At 36.7% G+C, this 25684-nt stretch overlaps 1 protein-coding gene and 2 pseudogenes across 1 annotated transcript in view; all 3 read right to left on the bottom strand.

Moving 5' to 3' along the window:
* The window catches only part of Rfx7 (regulatory factor X7), an 84698-nt gene that overhangs the window by 31855 nt on the left and 27159 nt on the right, over positions 1 to 25684 (bottom strand). Inside the window, exons 3-4 of the mRNA XM_004835343.3 lie at positions 8027 to 8109; positions 6767 to 6889 (exon numbers count right to left, since the gene is read on the bottom strand). Of these exons, the coding sequence (XP_004835400.2) occupies positions 6767 to 6889; positions 8027 to 8109 (206 nt within the window). The remainder of the gene's footprint in view (positions 1 to 6766; positions 6890 to 8026; positions 8110 to 25684) is intronic.
* LOC106009539 (CBY1-interacting BAR domain-containing protein 1 pseudogene) lies at positions 4360 to 6739 on the bottom strand (annotated as a pseudogene).
* LOC147830522 (U2 spliceosomal RNA) lies at positions 6386 to 6558 on the bottom strand (annotated as a pseudogene).

Raw genomic sequence — 25684 nt, 5'->3', positions numbered from 1 at the left:
GATCAGACTCGGATCCTTGTACTTGCAAGGCAGGCGGCGGAACCACTGAGCTAAATCCCCGGCTCAATACATGCTTAGTATTAGAAAACCTGCTGTAAGAAGAAATGACATTTATCATTGTAGTGGTACCTCAGTTCATGAACTTGATTCTTTCCATGATTTTGGTTGTAAACTGAGTTTGATGAGAACCAAATCAAATTAAATGGTTAGGTTGAACATTGATCTTATCAGGAAATTTGATTCGGTTCTCATCCAGTTCGAGTTGTGACCAGAATTGTGGAGGGGATGGAGGCTGCAAACCAAGGTACTGCTGTATACTTAAAAGTTGGGAGGAAATTCTAATGTAATAACAAAATATAGGCAATGGACAAAGTACACGGGATAAGCGAACAATAAAAGTCAGAAGTAAAAACTAAGGACTAAACAAAATTTAGTAAGTATAAAATATACAACATAAAGACAAGATTGCCCGTAAAACAAATGAACAATAAAACAATGAAACATTTTTCAAAAGTTACCAAGGAATAAACATAATGAGAAAAATAATTAAAGCAAAATAAGTAAAATTTACTAATCAGCATGAGAGAAAGATGTAAACTAAAAACATTTCTAGTCTAAACTTTTTAAAATAAAATTTTAAATCAATGAAGACTGAATCAAAAATCCCTGTGGGGTTTTCTTAAGTTAGAAAAGTGATTTGTAACTTCTTATGAAAGTATTAGCTGATCAGAAAATAAAACCAAGAAAAATTGTGCAACAGAGGAATAAGGAGGAAAGACTGATCCTGCCAGCTATTTAAAACATTTAAGAGCTTAAGAGCTGAAATACTGTACTTAAATGGTGTGATACTGGTGTAAGTATCACAATAAAAAGTCCAGGAGGCTCTAGTAAGATGATGGTTACATTACAGATTAGTGCTGAGAGAAAAATTATTCAACAGAAGGCCTCGGATAATTAAACATACAAAGAAAAGTAAAATTAGTGCCTTATCTAATAATAGCATTTACTAAATTAAATAGACTAAAGGTTATATGTGAAAAGTGTAATAAAAAATATCTAGGAAAAATACAAATAAGTGTTCAGCAACTAGTGGCATGGGGAAGATTTTTTAAAAGCATAATGGCAGGGCCAGGGATTTAGCTCAGTGGTACCACCACCTGCTTCGCAAGTGCAAGGTCACGAGTTCGATTCCTGATACCAAAAAAACAAAAAGCATAATAGCAATGCTGTAAGCTGGGAAAAAAGTGGACAGATCAGACATAAAAACTGAACTGAAATTACATAACAGCAATTTTGGAAAACAATTACATTTTAATATTAATGTCTTTAATATATAAAGGTTCAAAAACATTAATAGACACATAAAAAGCAAGAATGAACTATCAGAAAAAATGCATTTCATGATAACAATTACATAATGTTTACTAAGTAATCCCAAATCTGGTTAATCTACACTTAATTATAGCCAAGGATATTTACTGCAGCTTTAAATGCAACTGCCTCCTCCCAAGAATTATATAAACAGTGGGGCTAAATCTGGTTAAACAAGAATAAATACATAAAAGGAGGTATTAAAAAAACCAAGTGGAAATAAACAGGGTTATTTTTAGGTATTGGGATTACTACTACTTTTCTTTATACATTTGTAAGTCTAAGCGCAAATGTCCATATGAATATGTACTTGTGTAATTAGAAAAATAATATAAAATGCATTCATAATCATTTTGTAACTATGATGATCAATTATCATACTGAAGTTTCATTCAACAAAAAACATCTGGTTTTTAAGTTAAACTACCCTTGGAAATCTCTTAAAGCCTTTTAGTTGTATTAATCTTAAGTTGGCATAAACACAGTTAAAAGAAGCTAGCCATTACTGTCTGAGATTACATCTGCTTTTCCCTCAAAGGGATTTCGAGGTTTTTTTTGGAACCGGCAATCTAACTCAGGGCCTCGCGCTTGCCAGGCAGGCACTGTGCTGCTGTGCTGCATTCCCGGTCCCCAAGGTATTTTGATCTTAATGATTATATCACTGCAATGAATTACAAAAGGATCCATATACAATAAGAATAGCTTGGAATAAAGGTATATTTCAAATTATGAATCAACTTAAGATTGGTCATTCTGTTAGGTTTGTATTCAGAAAATTTCATTTAGGCATTTCAAATATGAAAATGCAGTCTTAGGAAGAGACAAAAGTTTCAAATTTCCTCTAAAAATCTTTACTGACTGGAAATATTTGTGTCAAAGTATAACCTGACTTTCTATGATTTAACATTTTGTTTTCAAAATAAAATATACAGCTATATTGCATTTGGTTTCTTTTTGGTACTGGGGATTGAACTCGGGGCCTTGTGCTTGCGCAGCAGGTGGCGAAACCACTGAGCTAAATCCCTGGCCCCGTGCATTTGTTTTTTTAAGACAACACAATTTGAAAACTTTTGGTATTTCCTAATACAGTGTACTTTAATCTACTTTTTACTTTTCTGTAGTCTATATTTTTTATACATATCAAATTATTTCAACAGACATGGTAAATTATGGTTTTAGGTGAACAGCATTCAACTGAAAGGAATCTGAAGCTTCTACCTGCATCCAACCTGTGGAAACACAACTACTTTCTTAGCATATGTCATATTAATTGTGCTGTGTTTTGCCATATCCATATTATTTCTGTGAATGTATACTAATCATGTGTACACTAATCCATACTCAGGTTTGCCTTCTTACCTATTACAAAACACTGAGTCTTGTATACCTGTCCCTGACTAGTTTTACAACAACTTGGGAGTGTCACCTATCTTCTCTGGGTTTCAGTGTCATTTATAAAATGCACACAAGAGCATAAGAAAGATATGAAAATTGTATTATCAATTTTCAAGGACCAGGTTCCATCCTAATAACCTTTAATATTATATTATTGCTTACTCTGTGCAGACACTATGGGGAACACAATAGTAAGGTATATTCTAATAATGAAATATTTTTTATGTACTAAAATAACCACATTCATAGTTTGTGTACAGTACTACAGTAATTATAGAGGCAAAATCATTAACACAATTCTTTCCAATTCTATGAAGGAAAGTGGTATTTCTTAGTTATATTATCAAAAGTTTCCCTTATCTATGACTTTCTTTTTAAAGTATAGACTCTTTAAATCACTTCATTTTATCTCTAATGCTCTCTAATAATCTGCAAATAAAATACTCCAAATTGGGGGCCAGGGATTTAGCTCAGTGGTTCCGCTGCCTGCCTCGCAAGCTCAAGGTCCCAAGTTTGATCCCTGGTCCCGTCCCCCCCCAAATTGGAGCTCTTACTACTTCTTCCAAAGATTGTGATGTTTAGATTTCTTTTGCTTAGGAAGGATTCGTAACTTTTCTTTTCTCCTCACCCTCAGTACTGGGGATAGAACCAAAAGCTTTCACACTGAGCTATATCCCTAACCCTTTTTATTTTTTATTTTGAGACAGAGTTTAAGTTGCTCAGGCTAGGCTGTAATTTGCCATCTTACTACCTCCACCTCCCAGAGTTCTGGGTTCATAGGAATGCATCACCACATCTGGCTAATATATCTTAGGGGAAAAAAAGAAAAAAGGATTTATATAAATCTTAGAAAAAGATTTCAAGGAAAAATTCAGAATAATAATATAGAAAAATATAACCAAGCCTTGCCCAAGGCAGAAAATTTTTATGAACATATGGATTGCTCTCATGGGCTAGAGTTACACTTGTACAAATGTAGGGTACTGTCTCTACTGATGATACAAAAGGGTTAGTACAGATGAAGGACATCACTTCAAGAATATATGAATATCCTGGGTTCCCTCATTAGTTCACTATGAAAAGTCATATATTCATTTACACAATTTGTCTTATAGGAAACTAGCAAGAAATCTTAGTATAATTAGTTCCTCAACATTTCCTACTTTAGACAAACTTTGTACTTTTAAAGCTAAAAGAAATTTCATGCATTTTCTTTTTTTTTTTTTGTCAGCATAAATTTCCTTTATTTTTGCATTTATGGTAGGATTTTGCTTTGAGGTTTTCCTTATCAAGTGAGTATAAAGTTTTCAAATCATTTAAGATGAAAATGGACATGTGGAAATTAACTTAAAATTAATTTTCTTCTGTAAAGTCTACCTCTTCATCATCTTCTGCATGTTGATCCTTTCTTAATTGACAGGTAGATACCTGTCCTGTTCCAGATACACCCTTAGCTGACAGTGATCTCTGAAGAGGTGATTTTGAATTTGCTTTTACAATATCTAAACAAGATGGATAATCTAGTGGATACAGAGAATTTTGGAAAACCTCTAAATCTTCATCCTCATCAATCTTTTGTATATTTTGGTAGGCAGCAGTGTAGACCTCTAAAGCTTTGCCATGAAATAACATTTCAATTGTGATAAATTCTGAAAATATATTCTTTTTATTTTTCCTTTGGTACTGGGGATCGAACTTGGGTCCTTGTGCTTGCGCAGCAGGCAGTGAAACCACTAAGCTAAATCCCCGGCCCTGAAAATATATTCTCGATATCCTTTATTTTCTGCTTTTCGAAATTGTCAATAGTTTCCTCCAGATGACAAGTTGTTCGGGTAACATCTGTTGAAGCTATGTGTAATTCAGCTTCTGCCTGTGAAATTACATGTCGATCAGATGGGTTTCGTTGCTTGGTTCTTTCTGAGTTAACTGCTCAGCTTCTCTATTCCTTGCTGTTATCGCTGCTTTGAGATCATCCCGTTTGTTTTACAATTGCTCTATAAGCTTTTAAAGGTTCAACTTCTGCTTGTCGATAATCCTGAAGTTTGGCAAAGTCACCAGTGAAATTTTTCAGGCCTTGCTTTAAATTTGGGGTCTCTGTAGAGGCATACATGTTAATTTCATCCACCAGCAGGTCTGCTTTGTCTCGTGGTCTGGCAGTTTTCTGCACATAAGCAGCAAAGATTTGGTACAGCTCCCCAAAATCCTTCTCTGCATTTGTGACAGCATCTTGCAGTTGTCTGGTTTGAGCGTTCCGGCTTTCCAGGGTGCACCTTAACGTCTAGCCTCGCAACGGCCAGGAGCCAGGGGCTGGAGCCCAACAAATGGGGCTCCCAGGTGCCCAATGTGTGCTGGGTGTGAGCCACATGCACCTCTCATGCATTTTCTATTTTTTTTTTTGGTACCGGGGATCGAACTCGGGTCCTTGCGCTTGTGCAGCAGGTGGGCGAAACCACTGAGCTAAATCTCCAGCCCTAAATTTTTTTGTTGTTGTTGTTCCAGGGATCGAACTCATGACCTTGCGCTTCCCAGGCAGGCAGCAGAACCACTGAGCTAAATCCCTGGCCCTCTCTCATGCATTTTCAACTGCTTTATTTTATAGATGAGCAAACTGATAAAATGAATAGTTAAAACGCTATCTAGGTCATGAGTTTATTGATGAAACCTATTCTCTTTATCTTCAATCCATGGTTTCTTCAACATATCTCACCAATTTGCTGGTTATTTATAGTCCTTAACTGGATTCCTATTTGCTTCTTTTCAATTTCAGGTCATCTCTGTTTCAATTATGTTCCTGATGAGGACAGAGGCTGCCTCCCTCTTACCCATCACAGACTCAGAATTTAATAGGTCTTACACACAGTAAGTATTCAATAGACTATTGTAGGTTGAAAGGGTGAATGACTGGATCACATGGACACTTAGTTTTAACCTTTCTGAAGAGAAACAAATGCTAAAGTTTTCCAGTTTAACTCTGTGTTCTTGATTATTTCAGATATGCTTCTCTAGCCTCTTTCCAGCTCCATTATGTTTCTTTTAGGAAAACAGTAAGAATTTAGAATGAAGGTAGAAAGCTTCCTTTCTACATACCAATAATCTCAATAATATAAGTTCCTTTGTATTGTCTTACACTGGTTGACAACAGTGCTTACTTGACAATTTTCTTCCAAATCACATGGTTACCACACACTGGAGGTTTGATATTTTAGTAACTAGAAAATTTTGGTTTTGTTTACTCTGCTAAAATAAATTCTCCCTCTCAAATAAATTATAAATGAGTGAGACTGGATTTAGCACCTTTTAATTTTTTTATATGTAGAAGTACCTTTCCATCTCCACATTTTTGTTTCCAGTAGTTAAATAAATTATCTGTATAATCTGTTTGTGTTTAATATGTGCAAGTCACTGACTCTCTTATTCTTCAATAACTAATCCACAACATTTTTCAGTTGGCACGGAAGATTGAGGATTTTTGGTTTAATGAAAGGGGCTTTAAAAAGGTCAAGTAAAAAACATGTTTTCGTTACTGATCTGTTTATAGTCTTCCATTGTCCCTTCAAGCCCAGACATACTCTTCCTGTGGTCCTTAAGAACATTACAGGAATCCTTTTTTCAAAATTTTTTTTGGTACCCGGGATCAAACTCAGGACCTTGCGCTTGGGAGGCAAGCGGTGGAACCACCGAGCTAAATCCCTGGCCCCAGGAATCCTTTTATTCAGAAATCCTATGCTATTAATCCTCTACCTGTCCTGAAGAACTCTACACTTGATCTTAGCCAAAAGGCCAAGAAGGGATCCTGAAGAACACTAGAAAAATATCCTTTATTCAGTAATTCTGCTCTGTATCAGGTACTACCACAGAAGCTTAGAGATTGGGAGAAATCTTAAGAGATTTCTTAGTGCAATTCTCGTAAATTGGTTTGATATTCACCAATGATAAAATAAATGACGAGTACAGTACTGAATTTTTCTACCATGGCATGTCTTACACATATTATACTCACTTGTATTCATCATAGACTTCCTGTTTGGGCAGTGAAGTCTCAGGATGTTCCTCTAGAGTATTCCGAATCCAAGAAAAGGCATGCATTTGCTGTGCCCGACTAGATGACATGGCATTCTGATCACTAATCACAAAATAAAAACACACTTTAGCTAAACTAGACAGCAATTTATTAATCATTTGAGTCAGGTCTAAATATTCTATTAAAGAACTGTGTGCAAACTGTACATACAAATTTTCCACCTGCAGTTGTGAGCCATATTTTACAGCAAGCTTTAGACTGAAGTTATTACCCTCTTCCATTCCTGTGTGGTTTCTAAAAAGTCACAGGAGGTGGTATAATGACAATATAAGGTATCGGTTTTGGTGAAAATTACCTCTGATGGCTATGTGCTTACGTATTTGTTCATTTGCCTATAATCAGAATCATGAAACTTTTAAGACAAGTATTATGGAAAAATTGTTTATTTTCTATTTTTTTCAGCATACTCAAAAGAATATACAATATGGAAATAACTGCCTTGAAATCTTACTAAAGCCCTCTATCTCCAGAATGGAATTCACACCAGAGAAATCCTGGAAGGACACATCTCCTATAATCCTTTCTGCAACCATCCCCCTTACCCTAGGCTAACATATCCACCAAACATCCTTAGATTTTATTACATGGTAGTATCATTTATAAACTGATCCCATGAACTGAACATCAATAACAGCATGATTAAAGCTGCTTTACTGATACACCTTACTATCATATGAATAATTTATTTAATTTCAAAGAAGATATTGAGCAATATCTTCTTTAGGTTTTAAAATACCCAAGCTCTTAAAACATATTTATCATAAATTCATTTTTCATACCGGTAATTTCTTTCTATTATGTGATGTGCTCACCTGATGGTACCTTAAAAAAAATTCCTGCACTTTGTTTCTTGCAATACTTATCCATTTATTTTTTCATTTTCTGTTCAACTTTTATAATCCCTCACACTACATAAATATATCCATTTGCCCACAAAACATAATTCAAATCACATATTACAGCAAATACTCAGTTGCATAAATGAACTAGCAAAAAATGCAAGTATATACTTAATTAAATATCATCAAAGACTCAAATGATCTATTATTTTACATTCTGTTTTCTGATGATTTTAGGAAATGTTCTAAAATATTAACAACCACAGGACACACAGCACACATACATCCTAGGGATGTCCTAAAAACAATGTGATTACAGCGGAGATAAGAACAGGTATACCTTTTCTCTCCACTGCTGAGACCAGAAGGCAGCTGAAGGTAGAGGTAGAGTTTCTCTAGGTCTGTAAACTTCTCAACTTCTTGCTGGTTACAAAGGATTAAAAAGAAGGATTATTTTTAATGACACTTGTTTTCCTCCCAACAAAATGTACTAATATCTCCCTAACTGATTTTAAATTTAAATTTAAAACAGATGCAATGAATCACCTGCCAAACAAAACAAAATCTAGGCTTTTTTCTTGCCATTAAAATACAATTAAATTGTTGAATGCTTTCATTGCATATAAGTTAACAGAATATGGTATTTCTCTATTAATTCTTATAGGTATAAATAAAACCAAAGATCAATGCTAGAGAAAAGATCCTCATTTTAATCTTGTTTAAAGGAGGGTTTTATTTAACTGCAGGACAATTACTGGACCAGGAGTTAAGAGAAACGTTCATTAGTTAGACTAAGCATTAACTGAAGTAGCTATGGCTCTGGCAAATTTTCCTTATAACTGTAAAATAGATGACAGGATTTTGAGGACCCTTTTCTAACTCTCAAACACCTACAACATGTGACAGATGCTGCTGCTGTTACCTGTGAATAAAATTGAGGTTAAAAACACTGAAATAATCTGGACTATGCAGATGTAATTAGTCTTTGACTTGGAACAGCAGCTGCTATTTAAAGAACTTAGTTATAAGATTCTCTACTGCTACTGTTCTGCAACTGTGTCACTTTGTCTATAAATATACCCTTAAAAACAATTTCTGCATTCCTCTTTATAAAATTCCTTTCCCAGGTGAAGCTGCCACATAATAGCTTCAAAAGAGCAACAAATTCTGTTATAATACAAATATCCATAGTAAAAATTTGGTAGCCTATTTCAAGCAAAACTCCACTTTAATGTAGAGAATACTGGCCATTTCTGTGACAGAATTTATTGTTACTTAATAAAGCACAGCTTAAACACAGATCCAGTTTCTGAAAAAGCTTCTAACTGAGCCTATTACTCTTACCAAAATTCACCCACAAGAGTTAAATCTTGAGATTCATTCACAGAATGATTTAAACTAGGAATGATAAGCAAATAGCCCCTAAAACTGCTTTTTAAAAAAATCCCACTGTCTATGGGTAGCCTCTGATTACAGATTTACAAGTTCACCCTCTCTGAAAGGACATCAGAGATATCTCCTTCCTGTTACTTCCTATCACCTTCTTTTCTCTATTTTCCAAGAGTTTGGTTTCCGAGTGTAAATCTGTTCTTGGTACATTCCACATAATTCTATTTTTAGACCTCTCTTTGTCCCACATTTTCCTAATCTCTACTAGTCTAGGCTTTTAGCTATTTTTCTTTTAATACGGAAGGAAAATTCACTTGGTCAATAGCTTATTTTATTTTCTGCTATAGTCACAAATTACGTAAGGTAACTATGAAGCTATATCATGAATGTATATCATGAATCAGAGAAAGACTAAACATAGCACCACACACATAAACAATACAACACTGTCTTTGTCCTTAAGGACTTATAATGACACATTATTAAAATGTCTAATGGTTTCCCTGCATCCAACCTCTATACTTTACTATGTCTTAAATGTAGTGTCTAAAATACTTTTTGTCAAATCCTATTAACAACTCCCACTTAATCCCAAGAATGCCTATATTAAATCCAGGAAGGTTATGTTATAATAATAAAACATATATTATTATGGACAAAGTCTGAGAAAATATAACAAAAATGATTTTAGCTAACTAAGAATAAAAATATCTCATACTGGTAGTGATACCTGGGATTCTACAGTTTTCAAATTTCACATATACTGAATAAAACAATCCTAGATAATATAAATTAGGATAAAGCACCAGAAATGATTTTTTAAAAAGTGGATTTGGAAAAGATTAAACTCAATGTCCTGTTATTACTTTTTCTTATTTCAAACAAAAAACCTTCCACATGTTTCATTTGCTACTTAGAGTTCAAACAAAGAGTAGCACTAAAACTGATAGTATAGAAATTCTATGAAGCAAATGGAAACAAAATGACTCAAATGTATACTGACAGTATTTGAGATCAGCAAGGCTGAGTTTACCACAAAGATTATTAGTTTTGGATATATTGTGTCATTCAATGCTAATTATTGGCTTCCACTGCTCACTGGTCAAGTGAAGACCCTAACCTTGCTTATCAGGGCAAGTGTATCATGTAGCAAAGGTATTAAACATGTTATTTGAAGGGCTGGGGATTTAGCCCAGTGGTTCCACTGCCTGCCTCGCAAACACAAGGTCCCAAGTTCGATCCCTGGTACCAAAAACATATTATTTGGTATGTTTTGTGGAAATTTAAATGTCAAGAATGAAAATTTTTTGTTCCATGTTGAGATTCACTGAACATCAAAAGCAAACACATTTGGCTGGATTTATGAAATGAAGGCTAATAATAGTGTGCTCTATCTGTACAGCACTAGAGAAAAGACCAATTTCATAAATTTTTAAAAACTGTATTTTTAATATTCAGCTATAGAGTACTGATACATGTTACAATATCAACCAACCTTGAAAATGTTATGCTAAGTAAAAGAAGAGGCCACAAACTATATGACTCAGTTATATGCAATATCCAGAGGCAAATCTGTAGAGCAGCGGCAGTGAACCTTTTAGAGCTTTCAATGATACAGCCCATTGCAGCATGTGTGCCATAGGTTCACCACCACTGCTAGAGAGACAGAAAATAGATTAGTGGTTGCCAGGGGCTTGAGAGGAAAGGAGTATGATGACTAACTGCTTCAGGGGTACAGGGTTAATTTCTGAGGGTGATGAAAATGTTCTGAAACTAGGCAGAGGTACTAATTGTGTAACACTGTGAATGTACTAAAAATGACGGAATGGTGTTATCTTGTATGTGTCTTACAATTAAAAAACTCAAAATTTTAACAGAGCTTGGTCTATCTGGCAGTCAGGTCTAGAGATAAGACCTGAAACTTCAAGTAACACAAATCAATATCCCTACATCCCAAGGCATAAAAACTTCCATCTTCTTGAGTTGAAGAAGTTATATTCTCAAAGTGCAGAAATGAAAATATTTTCTAGTATAGGGGAACTTCAAGTATTAGCTGGTCTACTGAAAAAATTAGGTAATTTCACAGAAACATGAGGATAGCAAAAGGGCTTTTCCTTACAATCACAAAAGCCTTCATTTGCAAATGTTTAGAATAGTATAACTTATTTTCAAACTTCCAAGGATGTTAATCAAGAGTATATTCACACTCACCAAAATGGAGCATGGGCAAAAAACAGGCTATATTTTTTTTAATTTTTTAAATTTTTTTTTAGAAATATACAATCTTGGTGTTCTTTTTTAGTTAACTTACAAAAATAACTAGTTAAAACTTCAACCCTGAAACTCTGTATACATGAGTCTTCAATATGTTTGTTCCTCTACTTTGGGCCACAGCATGTACTTGGGAAAGTGTTCAATTTATACTCAGATAATTTGCATTTACTGATCCTTTAATGTTTTCTAACATTTAGGTATACTCTCCACCTTAACTAGACTGAAGATCCTATTTCATCTAAATTCCATCCCTCTGTGAGGCAGGATCCTGAAAGACCAAAATAGATATTCTGGAACCCTTTTATTTTAATACTCCATTTAGTTTTTAAAATGTAATACTACAAAGTACTTCAAGTGAAGTGGAGAAAGTAGGTATGTATCACTCCTTATTTCAAAGATGCCTTTTGTCAAGACTGTTTAAACTTTACCTCTTTAACAGGATATATAACAAATATTATTACTGTATGAAATTCATTTCTCTACTGAAAGACAATTACTGCAAAGTTTTACATTTCAAATACTGCTGCATTGTCCTAGTGGGAGTTTTTAGTAAGAGGTGCGCCTAAAAGTTGAAATGTTTGCCATAAAAATTATGTCTTTTATTGTATTTATTATTTATATACTTATCATTTTCAAAAATTTCCCCAAAACTGTTATATTGTTATACTTCCACCAGCAATGCTACAGTTTCAATACTTACCATCTGTGTTTCAACAGAGTGGTTTTCAAATTTTAGCATGTATCAGAATCACATGGAAAGTTGGATAAAACAGACTGAAGGGCCTGACCTGCAAGCTTCTGAGTCAGCAGGTCTGATTGAAGGCTTAGAACACAAGCTACTTCCCATTGATGCTGCTACTCAGAGTCAGAAAGGTCACCTCTGAAGAACCACGGGCTAAGGACCTTTTGTATACTTAAAATTGAGTACACTTGTCATGCAGGCTGTATTCTCACCTTCTAATTGTTGTAGTACTGCTAGTATCTTCTCCTATTCTCAACTTATCTGTTCATTTTGTTTTTGGAGTCCTATGGTACACAGAGGCTTTTCGTCTCCAGGCAAATATAAGAATCTTTTCCTTTATTCATATTCAGATGTTCTTGTCTTATTCTTAAAATCTTTCTCTATTTTGATGTCACAAAGATATCCTTTCTTTTTAAAGGTTTAAAATCTTTGTTTTTCACATATACTGCTTTAATATATAAATTTTACATATAGTTTGTCCATGTCCTGAGACCTTGTGGAGGAAATTTCAAGGCAGCAGAGCATGTAAACTCTGGCATGGATACTGCTGGCTACTTTTAGCCAGATTTACAGTGAGAATCAAGAGCAAAACACAAACCTGAAAGATTTCAATTTGGTTAAAAAGGAATGCCATGCACAGGTGAAACCAAAGAAGGTGCCACTGTTGGAGAGATTAGCCTTGTTAAACAGAAACCAAGCACTTTGCACCAAAACAACAGGGAAGATACCTTGATGGAATCTCAACGAAGTGGCCAGACTCCACCCACCACAGGTTCAAGGATATAATGGTATACTCATCTGGAAGACCGAGGAGTCTCTCTTCTCTTTGAGAAGAGAGCAATGGGGTATCCTGCTAGCACAGGGCCACCTAGGAAGTTGTTTCCTCAGGACTCATTTCACTGTGCTCGGCCATCCAGGCACTCGAACACTGCTACAGCCATGGTCCAAGTGGACCCAGCTACTACTCAAGCTGATGGCAGACCCAGTGATGTCCATGTGATGTCCATGTGATGTCCATGTGATGCTGGTTTGCAAGCAAGCAGAATCCAACAGTTACAGGGTCACAGAGGTTTCCATCAAGATTTCAAAGGAAGGCCTGAGAGGCCAAGCGATGTATGACAGGATCAGAGTCCCTACAGACAGCCTGAGATGGTGGGTGATACATGAAGCTGTGAGAGTGAAGCCAAAGCTTCAGTAAAGATCCCAGCAAGCTGTGGATGCCAAGAACATGGGACATCTACTGAGGAAGGCCAGAGGCAAAAAGCAGAGCCATTCAGAGAGGCCTTACCTGGCAAGGCTGTAGGAGTGAAATAGGACTATAATGAGAACCATTTCTAGGGATGATGTTTCTCCTTATAGTTAAATTCTACAAAACTGACCACCATGTAACATTTCTCTGGTGCATTCAGGTGAGGCAAGGATAATAGTGATATTTCTGTGAGCTACATAAAAGAGACCCTAGGCTTCTTCAGAGGTGGGGACATCAGTAAGGAAGGTAACGTTTACATCTTCCTAGTCACTGTGTTTTTAACTTTTTCAGCATGTAATGACAAGGCAGCTGCCACCATCACACTTTCAAAAACCCGGATTTCTACTTGGTTTTTCAAGACTATAAAACTACACCTTTAACACAGACGTAGGAAACATCAGTTCTTTAATCCCTGTCTCTCTTCTCCTGGTGATTTTTCCTTCTTTTCTCCCCTAAGTTTGAAATGACTTGAAGTTCAAATATAGAAGAATTAACATACTATAAGAGTTCATTTGCTTTCTCTCAGAGCACACTTTGAATAGAAAGATATTAATGAAAGATGAATTTCTTCTATGTAATGGTAACAGATTACCATCAAATTATTTCCAATTTAAGACAACAAAATGAATCTGAAAGCTACCTGACAATGGTTAGAAAATATTTTTATAATTATTAAAGAGAAGAGTTACCAGAACTCATGACTTGGGCCTTAGTGGCAATTTAGGCTGCCTGAATGCCTAGCAAGAAAAAAAAAAAAAAAGCAGTAATAAATGTTTTCTTCCCCTAAGGAAGGATGAAACAACTGAAGTGTTTAATGTAAAACAAGAAGAGAGAGCTGGAGGTAGAAGATCATGAAGCTGCAGTGAGCCTGGAAAACAGACCCTGCCTCAAAAAACAACAAAAACAAGTTAAGAGTTAAAAAAGTCAAAATCCTATAAATTAAATTGATATAGCCTTGTATTAGCTTTCTTGTTGCTGGGGCAAAATATCCAACACACACAACTTAAACAAGGACAGGTTTAATTTGGCTCATAGTTTTAAGAGGCTCAGTCTATGCATGGCTGGCTCCAAGGCAGGATCATGGCAGAAGGGCCTGGTGGAACAAAGCTGCTCAGTTTATGGTGGCCCAGAAGCAGAGCACAGGGGAAGAGCACTAGTAAAGCACTAGTAAGAGACACATTCTGCTAAGGCCTAGTGAGCGCCTCCTTCAACTGGGGCTTATTGCCTAACAGCACATTCAGTTATTAACATCAGAGGATTAACTGACAAATTGAGATAGCCAGCACTGACCTCATGCAGATTATTTCTTTTGTGTAATACTCTAAACCAAACTAAAACTTGCTACTTAAATCTAGCCTCTTTCCTAAATTTCTCCCACCCAAGTAAATTCAATATAAACATGCTCTTGTTTTTGAAAATTCTCTATTTCTTCTTTACCAAGTAACTGAAGTGAGTCAAATTCTGAGATGTCTTTACTAACAGTAACCTCAGCACCATATCACAAGATAAATGTCATCTTTCAACATAAGCCTTTTTAAAGCCATGATGTATTTTATTTAAATATTCCAAAAGAAAATGTTTTGTTTCACTTAAATCTGGGTAAGGTGACCTTGGTCACACTCATCATTCATTATGACAAGAATCTGAGGTGAGAGTGCATTGCTTTCTCCCATAAAGAAGGAAAACAAGGGCATCTTCAGATGACATGTATCTTATATATATATATACCCTCCAGTGATGTAGCACTGAGGGGCAGGGGTAGGAGAGAAGGTGGATCTCTTATTCAGAAGTACTACTTGAGTGAATTACTCAAATTTATTACTAGGAGTATGTCATCTCTCTTAGCAGGCCTCATTCTAGTACTACTGGTTTTCAGGAAGCACTTATCCTATATCCTAATGTCTCAAATAGTTTTTAGTTTCTATTCAGTCATTTTAGCAGTGAGCCTATTAAGAGAACTAGCTTCTGATTTAAAATACTAATGATGAAATACACTTGGAAAGTTTAAAACTTAAATGAGATTACACATTGACTCATCCAGCTCTAATGCTCCCTAGCTCTAGGCACCACAGTTGCCTACCTACAGCAGAGACTCTCAAGAGTTACCATTATTCTTTGGTATATCCTACTTTTGCTTCCTATTGATTGACTGTTTAATGGTCAGCCAAGATAAGAACTGATAGTAAAGAGTGCCTATCACTAAAAGACCAAAAATTCAGGCTTTCTCCCCACTGTCTGTTCTCATACATATTATGGTTCCCCTAAACTGTAAACAGTGGCTCTTGGAAGAAACTTGCCCAGGAAGATCCCCATGAAATTCAACTCAAATGTCAGGCAGGTATTACAAATGAGTGAAGTAGACCACAGCTAATAAAAGCACTTGTGTTGAAGTATAAGCACAGTGGGACTGAGAAGAATGGAATGCATGTCAAGTCTGAAAGGAATAGCTGCCACATTTGTCCAGCTGTTGTCATGTGGAAATAAGAGCTCAGTGCACTAAATTTTCAAGAGAAACCAGACAACTAATTTTGTTCTGTGAACTCTGCCAATTTTGAGATAGATTAATGTGAGCCAAATAAAACACTCCTGTGGAATAGATCCCAGCCCGTGGGTCTTCAATTTAGCCTTTCTGGTTTATCTATCTACAGGATCAAAAAGTTGATTCCTTCCAGGGCCATTAGCACTAAGGTGCTTAATTTGCTGGACCAGGCCCGTTTATTATTACATCCAGTACACATCTGAGCTACCATATGCTTTAAAATCCAGGATCTCTGAAATGTCTTGTACTTAGAAAGCAAGGCACACCAGCAAGATGCCATAAGCCAAGATGAAATACTTCCAGAAAGCTTATACTCCATAAAATATTCTCTTTTGCAGTGTCTTAAGAGATTATCCTGGGTGAGAACCCAAGTACTACTGAACTTCCACACAGATAACCATAACAAATAAATATACTTCTTACAGATGGAAGGCTTGGACTATCTTTCCCTACATGTTTTTAAATAACTTATTCTATACCAAATTGGATTTTTTTTTTTTTTTGGTACTGGGGATCGAACTCAGGTCCCAATTGGATTTTTAACATGGAGTAGTTAGGACCTCTACTGTGATTCTCTTTTTAGATTTTACATTTTGTATTAGACAACTCACATGTGACCAGAGAGTTGGTTTTTAAAGTTTATCTAGTAATAGTCTTTAATGTCAGCCAAAGTGGTCAAGTCTTGAGACAAATTTTTAGAGATCCCAGATTTTACAAACCATGGTTTAAGTTATTAATTCTGTTCATTTTCCTAGGGAAGACAAACACTAGGCCAATGGGAATGGGAAGTGGAGACAGAACCCCTAAAGGAATAATCAGTAATCAGGATCTGAGGTATGATACAGATTCAAATTTTTAGTATTCATTTGGCAGAGCCCCCCATTAAGAATTCTTCCCTGGAAAGAACCTGCCTCACCATCCAATTATCTGAATGACGGTGTCTGTCACCTAATCAGGAAGTGACTCTTTCCATATCCCCCAGAACAAACAGGCATTCTGTCAACCCCACATCATTATTAATTTCTCCTAATTACAGTTCTAGAAAATCCTCCTTTAATCAGTTCTCATGAACAACCTGTATACTTCAGGAGAGCTCACAAGTCAGTGAGCCTGTCATGCCCTACAAAGAAGATGCTTTAATTAGGCTACGCTAAACCACACACACAAGGATAATACCATTATAGCTTTTAAAAGCTTAGGCTGTTACCCAAGTCTTAAACTTACTTGTTGGAAGAATTAGGCTTCTAATCCAATGGTCAGACTCCAGAGCCCAAGACTTTGGGTAAGTTACTTATCTTGTATGAGCCTGTTTCTTCAACTGTAAAATGAGGACGCTAACATATTAACCTCATAGGCAAATTATGAGGACTGACCATAAAACTTTTACATGGCATATGGTCAGTACTCTATTAATAAACAACAAATAAAACAATAAAGCAGGCCAGGGATTTCACTCAATGGTTTCATTGCCTGCTGTGCAAGCGCAAGGACCCGAGTTTGATCCCTAGTACCAAAAAACTACATAAATAAAATAAAGCAATAAAAAATATAAAGAAACTATTTGTGCATACTATTATATTTTTGACAATTATTGTTTTCTTAAAAAATCACCTAGCAAATATTTTCTGTTTTCCAAGTACTAGACACAGCTAAGCAATGAGGACACAAAGTCGAAGAACCAGTCCTTACCTCCAAAAGCTTATTTTTGGAGAAGAAAATAAATGAAGCTGTTAATCAGTATACTCTGATAAGGGCTTTGGTGGGTGTATACACAGGGTATATGAAAGTAGGACCCTTAACATGGGATGGGACATGGATACATAATAGACTGGATACATAGTATGCATATTGCTAACTACTTCAGAATACTCGATGTCACTGGTGAACCTTTTAGAGCTTTCAGCGATAACAAACAGCCTGCTGTGACATTTGTGTCACAGGTTTGTCATCACTGGTCTATGTCCTAGTTTCCCTTGCAGCGAGGGGAAGGTAAGGTTGAATGCGGGTGAAGTTCCTGAATGGAAGTAGACATCCTGAATAGAAAGACAGATTCCCTAAAAGAAAGCTCTTTCCTTCTTCTCTTCTTGTTTTAACAACTGGATGGAAGGGACATGACAAAACAAAAGACACAGCAAATAAAAAAGAAGTGAAAACGGGTAGCATTTGAGTTACTGCACTACTCTGAAATGCCTAATTCTGGATGTCTTACTGGCTGGCACAGATACTTACTTCTTTAAGTCACCAATAGCTAGGATTTTCTGTTAGCAGCTGCTGAATATATTCCTAAACAATAAACTTTGTAACAAAGGCAACTTCTGATCTGAGTTGAAAAGAAGATACCCTCCTCCAAAAAAAGGAACACGAAGAAGGCACAGCTGGCAAAAGCAGATCACCTACAAGGGCCTGCCCAGGAAGGAAGCCTGGAGTCCAGGCTGGCAACTGTTCCACAGGGTGGGTGCACCTTCTGGCTTCCTGGATGGTTTTAGACAGGTGATCCCCACCCTCTCTATCTCCCACTGCCCATGCCTGAAGAATTCAACACTCCGACCTCAGTGGTTCTATATGGTAAGCATTTGCCCTTAAACAGCAAGTTCTTTGGGGCCGGGGATTTAGCTCAGTGGTGCCGCCGCCTGCCTCATAAGGGCAAGGTCCCAAGTTCGATCCTTGGTACCAAAAACAAAACAAAAAAACAGTAAGTTCTTTGATGATAAACATAAAACTGATCCTTGACTAATGTTCAGACTTTCAGAAATACATATTTATGGAGTTTAAATTAATTAGCGCCACATTATCAATTTATACATACAACATCTAAAACTAAAACTTCCATGCACGCTTACCATATGCCCGGCACTCTATACCAATTAATATTCACAACAACTCAGTGGAGTAGGAACTATTATTACTACCTTCTTTACAGGGCTAAGTTAAAATTACACAAGGCTGGGCAATAATGGCAGGGCACGGATTCAAACTGAGGTCTACTCCATTAGATAGCCCGAGTGCCAAGCTACTCTGCTGCATTGCTTGCCAGCTAACTTTACTCCAACACGCGCATCCCACTTCGCCTGCTGGGATCCTTCCTTCCGTGGAGTGAAGTCTTGGTCTCACACCAGGACTCTGGGGAGAGGTGTGGGAGGAAAAGGAAATAGGACAGAAAAAGAATAAAGATTCTTTCCTCCTAAAGGAATGAGACAGTATTTTGTTCTTACTGGCAAAGTATGGATAATTCTAAAAAGATTTTCAAATGTTTCAGTAAGCGTATGTTCCTAAAAGATGGCAATATTTCTTTATACAGTATTTAAAAAACTGTAATCTATTTAATAATTGGTTTATTCATTCATACGTTCATCAAATATTTATTGACTATTTTCATGTTCTTCTGGGTATATTTCAATGAATATATTCCTACATTCAAGAAGCCAAGAATAAAAATGAAACTTTTATTTACCACAGAGGTAAAAGCATCATACCAATAAAGGTAAGCATGAGATATTATGGAACAGAAGACATACCAAACTCTGTCCTGAGAAATCAGTTTTTCTAAAAGGGAGATGTTAAGATAAACCCCCAAAATGTAAGCAGGAATAGCAAATAATAAGATAGTTTAGACAAGAGTTTCTCCACCCCAACATTCTGACATCTTTAAGTCTATGGGGAGGGAATTCCATGTTTTGTTGTTTAAACAGCACCCCCAGCCTCTATGCAATACTGGTAGCACTCCCCCAAAGTAAAAACCAAAGTGTTTCCAGATATTGTCAAATGTTGTGGGTGGAAGGCGAGGCAAACATTACCTCTGGTTGAGAATCATTATTCCAGATCTGTGCTGTTCAGTGTGGTTGAACTAGTTCACTAGTTCAACTGGATATTTAATTAAAACTAAAAAAAAGTTAAAGTCCAGTTCCTTAGTCACACTAGCCACATTTCAACCGTGTAATAGCCCCATGTGGCTAGTGGCTACCATACTGAAAAGTGCATTACTGCACAGAACACTGCTATGACCTCTGAAAGTTCTAACAGACAATGCTGTTATAGACTGAAAGAATATTCTCTTTTCCTATCTCACTCTGCTTACCATACCTTACTGGTAGCCTGTGGAGGAAGTAGAGGGAGATGAGTATTGTTAGATCAAAAATGACCCTCTCCAAACTCTCATGTGCTCAGAGGCAGGGTTTTTGGAAGGTGATTGGATCAGGGGGATACTACAGCTGACTTGCTGTTAGGAGGTGGGGTTTGGTGGGAAGAGGTGGTCATGGGAGCCATGACCAGGAAGGGTTTATCTCCCTCACTGGCTCCTTCTTATCTCTCTGCTTCATGCTCACTATGTGAGCAGCTCTCTTTCATAGCAGGTCCTTGCACCATGCTGTTTCTGTCTTACAGCCAGCTTACCATGGACTGAAAACAGCCAAATAAACCTCTCCTCCTGTGTTGGGTACAGTACTTTGTCCAGCAACAAGAAAGTAACTAAAACAATGAGATTAGACCCAAAAAAAGTAGAGCTGAGTATGAAGAGTCTGCTTATACCATTAGGTAGAGCAATAGGGAGCCAATGAAAAGTTTTAAGTAAAGGTGTGAAATAAACAGAAAGATGTTTGTGGTAGCCGCATGGAGAATGGCATGAATGTGGAGAAGCTAGATGCAGAATAACAGCTGTATTATCTCAAGTAAGTATGATGATCTGGATTAATGCAGTGGTAGTAAGAATAGACAAAAACAGCAACCAAGGAGAACCGATAGGACTTGGTACTTGACTAGCTGTAAGACAGGGTGGAAGAGTCAAGACTGATTTCTAGGTTTTAAGATTGGACACATGAATACAATTCACTAAGTATAACAGAATAACAGTCTCTCAAAATGTTCATGTCTTAATCCTCTAATTCCTGAAGCCTGTGAATCTGTTTATACACACAGCAAAAGGCTTTCCTTCTGTGATAAAAATCAAGAACCCTGGGACTGGGGATTTAGTTCAGTGGTTCAGGCGCCTGCCGTGCAAGCACAAGGTCCCAAATCGAGATAGGGAGATTATCCTAGGTTATCCAAGTAGGCCTAATGTACACTCAGGTGTTCTGATAAGAATAAGGTGGAGGGAAATCTGACTACAACAGTGTCAGTGATGCAGAGTAAGAAAGAGTCAGTTGCAGCTCCTAGAAGCTAGAAAAGCAGAAATACATTTTCCCCTAGAGTGTCTCATGGGAACACCTTAATTATCCCACTGAGATCCATGTCAGTTCAACTATAGAACCCTCAAATCATAAATCTGTATTAAGCCACCAAATATATAGTAATTTATTATAGTAGAAAATCACAGAAAACTAACATAGAAAGGTACAGAATTTGTAGTTTTACACAGTGAGTTCTGGAAAAGTTGAGTATGAAATGGCTATGAGATACACAGTATCAGTTAGATATAAGGGTTTGTAGCTTAAATTGGGTATATGAACTGAGAGTCACCAATATATTAAGATTAATCAAAACCATCAGAATAGATAAACTCACTCTGGACAAACAGAATATACAGGAAGAGAGGCCCTTGAAAGAAAGTGAAAATGGATATGCCAAGACATTAGCAGGAAAACCAGGACAATGTGCTATCTAAGGAATTTAAAACACGAGACTGCCAAACCTGGGAGAACGTGATGGTATGTGCAAAAGGACTGTCAAGAGTCGTTACAGTCTGTGTCTTCATGTCCCCCAAGCCTCATGCAGTCAGTTGTGAGATGGGCTTTTTCTGAGGTGAGTGAATCTAGAGTGTGCAATGCTAGAATTAAGGGCATGTGGTCACTAAGCCCCGATACGTTGAGTGACTGGTTTGGCACCACCCTAATCCCCAGTAGTCTGAACAAAAGGAGCAGAAAGACTCTGTTAAACCCTCTTGTTATCTTTGCTGCCCTGTGCAGGCCATGTTGTCTCTTCACTGAGATGCCTGTTTGCCATCCCTGCCTTGGAGCCAGCCGATTATGGACGGAAACCTCTACAAACTGTGGGCTAAATAAAACCTGTCCCTTTTAACTTTTGGTGCCAGGTGTTCTGTCTCAGTAATGACAGAAAAGTAACTAACCTAAGAGTCAAATGAAAAATGGCTGTCAGTTGGGGCTGAGATTATCCATTGTATTTAGAAAAAAAGAGGTCATGGTGTCTTTGATAAATGCAAGTTTCAGAGGAATAGTATTAAAAGATATTTGCACAGGATGTGGTGGCACATGCCTGTAATCCCAGCACTTGGGAGGCTGAGGCAGGAGGACTGCTGTGAGGTCGAGGCCAGCCTGGGCTACACAGTGAGGTGAAGGTCAGCCTGAACTACACAGCAAGACCCTGTCTCAAAAAAACAAAACAAAACAAAAAACAGATATTTGCCACTGGGTTGGAAACTAAACAGGTGACATGAGTTGAGTTTAACCAGTACTGATTAAACTTTGACTTTCTTCTTTCAAAACAAAGGAAGACAGGCGATAGCTCAAGAAGGGTTACGAGTTTCAGGAAGACTTTTTTTTAAAGATGGGGAAAATTTAAGCACTTAACTATTAATGGGAAAATTTATAGTTAAGTAAAAAAAGGAGATAATAAAGAGAAAAAAGCTAAATCATGAAATGAGTTCTAAGGAAGGGACAGGAAGCAAAGCCTAGGCAGAGAGTGATCAGCTTTCAGAGAAGCAGCTCCTCTTGGGAGAAAAGGGAAGAGAAGGGAAGGAAGGAAGCAATGGTAACTAGCTGGGGATTTATCTACATTACAACTTCCTGTTTCCTCAGAGAAGTAGAAAGTGAGAACATTTGACAGTGAGAGAGGAGCTGAGTTCAGCTTGAGCCAAAGAAGTCTGAAATAGCTTTAGTGGCAACAGTGGAAAATAACTTAACAGGAAACGGTGTATGAGGGGACCTTATATTTTATTGAATACTAGAAGTAGCAGTTAATGGCTATTCTACATGTGGCCACACTGGAGTACCTGACACTGGGAGCAACTCTCCCAGCTTCACCAATTCAAAATATATAACAAAAATAATTAACAACTGTTTCAGAAACTGGACAACAAAAGCACAAGGCTGTGGGACCTGAGAGAAAAAATAATAAAATGACATGATTCTACAGAGGCTCCCTTCTGGACAATGATACCAAAGAGCAACTAAGCAAACAAGGCAAGACTGCTGAGGTGAAGACTGAAATTGGTGTTTGAGGAGGCATGTATGGAAGGAAGACTGAGATCATTAAAATCTACAAAAATCTCTATGCAGATTTGGAATATACTACTGAACACTAAACTGCATATTTGTAGAGAAAAAGTCTATGAGGCCGAACAAAGCATTATCAAGGATCTATAAATGGCTAACACATTTTCTAGTTCTAACCAGTCAGAGTTGAGAGAACTCAGTGAATACCCGAGAAATTCAGCAGTCAACAAGGCCGGATAATGATGCTTCAGTCAATAATGGCACCACCTAAATGATGGTAGTTCCCTTAGATTACAGTGCTTAGTTAATACTCTAGTCATCCTGGCTTATGTCTATACAACAACAGAATCACCAAGTGATGTATTTCTCAGAATACATCCCCACTGTTGAAAGGCTCATGACTACAGACACCAGAGGGTAACATTTTAGTATAAAAACTCAATTAGCTCTAGTGTAGAAGTTACTCCAGACCTGCCCTAACTAAGCTTAAATATAAGCCCCTAAAGGATCAAGCTAATCTCATCTACAGGTATCTTAGCTGCTTGTCAAAACAAACATCAATACACTTTGAGAATAAAAATCAAGATGTTCATGGGCTGGGGATTTAGCTCAGAGGTTCCAGCGTTTGTCTCTCAAGCACAAGGTCCTGAGTTCGATCCCCAGTACCAAAAAAAAAAAAAAAAGAAAAAAAAAATCAAGATGTTCAAAAAAACCAAACCAAACCAAACCAAACCAAACCCCAAGACCATAAAAATTGGTGTCCAGAACGAAATTAAAACTTACACTGACAAAGAAACAGAAAATCAATACCATGATTGTACCAAAAATCAGTAAAAAGACCCAGGAAGGACAAAGATAATATAATTGGCAAATAAGAACTTTAAAGCAGGTATTCTTTTTTTTTGGTACCGGGGATCGAACTCCAGTCCTTGCCCTTGTGCAGCAGGTGGTGAAACCACTGAGCTAAATCTCTGGTCCTAAAGCAGGTATTCTAACTATGTCCAAGGATTTTAAAGGGAGACAGGAACAAAATAAAGATATTAAAATATAAGATATAGTTCCCAATACTAAAAAGAGTGATCTAAAGCAGAAAATCTAACAGACGGGATTGATATATTAGACATTTCAGTGAAAAGATTTCAGAATACAGGGCAGAGGATTTACCTCTGTGGCACTCTGCCTGCCCTGCAAGTACAAGGTCCTGAGTTCGATTCCCAGTACCAAAAAAAAAAAAAAAAGATTACAGAATATGATAATACAGAAATATAAACTAGCAATAAGTACAGGAAAATAATGTGATAAAAACCTACATGTGCATGTATGTGTTCTCTGGATATCAAACCAAGGACCTCATAAATGCTAAGACTAAGCTACATCCTCAATCCCTTCAACATGTAATTACAATTAAAACAAACTAAAATAAATGACAAAAAAATAGTAAAACAAGAACATCTGCTCTTAACCTTTGCTATCATTCTTTCCTTGACCATCCCTAAATTTTAGCACACTGAAATCATCGTCTTCAAATAAACCAAACTCAATCCTCTTGAATATTTGTATTGTTCCCTCTGCCTACTGTGCATGACACTGGCAGGTGATCATGCAATGCTGGTTTCTCATTCAGGTCTCTACTCAAAATGTTTTCTCTTCAAAGATACTTTTTCTGATCATCCACTCTGGGTTTACTCTAGTCACCATCACTTGCCTCCTTCCGCCTTTTTAAAATTTTGTGATGGCACATCACTATCTGAAGTTACAATGCTTATTTATTTCTTCACTTGTTTAATTTTCACCTTATCCAATAAAATATAAGGATCATGAGGATAAGTGTCCTATTTTACCACTGAGGTGTCCAGGGCCTGTAATAGTATTGAAAAAATTATAGACTAAAATGATATATATTAAACCTTTCAATAAAATATAAATACTTCAGAACTTGTCCATGGTTTTTGTTTTTAAAAGTTTATTCTTATTTAGTATAATCATCATACTGTATAATTTTTGCTAGTCTTCTGCCTCTATTTTCTCAGTGAGAAAAAAAATGAGTGATCCTCCAAAGTTTATATTCCTTATGTGTATAATGGCAGACAGGAGATATTCCATAATTATTTTTTGAACTATACAAAACAGTATCAGTTACTTTATTTCTAAAAGGGAGGGAACAAGATCACCTACTTCAGAGGATTATTGTGGAGATGGAGTTTTTAAAAAATGAAAGGGAGGGAGGGGGAGGAAGGAAGGGAAGGGAAAGAAAAGAGTTAAAAGAAAGGGAATGGGAAAAACACCCCTACAAAATCCTCTTTCAGCTATTAGGACAGAAAAGTGTAGGAGTATTAGCCAAATTCTCCTATGAACTATTACTATTTATACACCTTCTAGCACACTAGACACTAAAAAGACTAACAATAACAACAAGAGTCATATCAGCTTTTAAGAAGACTCAAACTTGGGTAAGGCAGTTCTGAAATCACAAGAAAGAAGATGAACTACACTGACACCTCTAGTAATCTAACAGTACAGATCCACTAAATGTCCCAGGCCCTATGCTGCATTCTGTGGACAAAGATTTCATAACAAAGTCAGCAATAATCCAGGCATTTCAGTAGTTGCATGCTTCTTTCCTCACATATTTAAGACCTAAG

The sequence above is a fragment of the Heterocephalus glaber genome, unplaced genomic scaffold, assembly GCF_053883595.1.
Source record: "Heterocephalus glaber isolate CG9 unplaced genomic scaffold, H.glaber_assembly_v1.0 deba00000122, whole genome shotgun sequence".
Lineage (NCBI taxonomy): Eukaryota > Metazoa > Chordata > Mammalia > Rodentia > Bathyergidae > Heterocephalus > Heterocephalus glaber.
The sequence above is the reverse complement of the archived record's forward strand: the minus strand, read 5'-3'. Positions and strand labels throughout refer to the sequence as shown.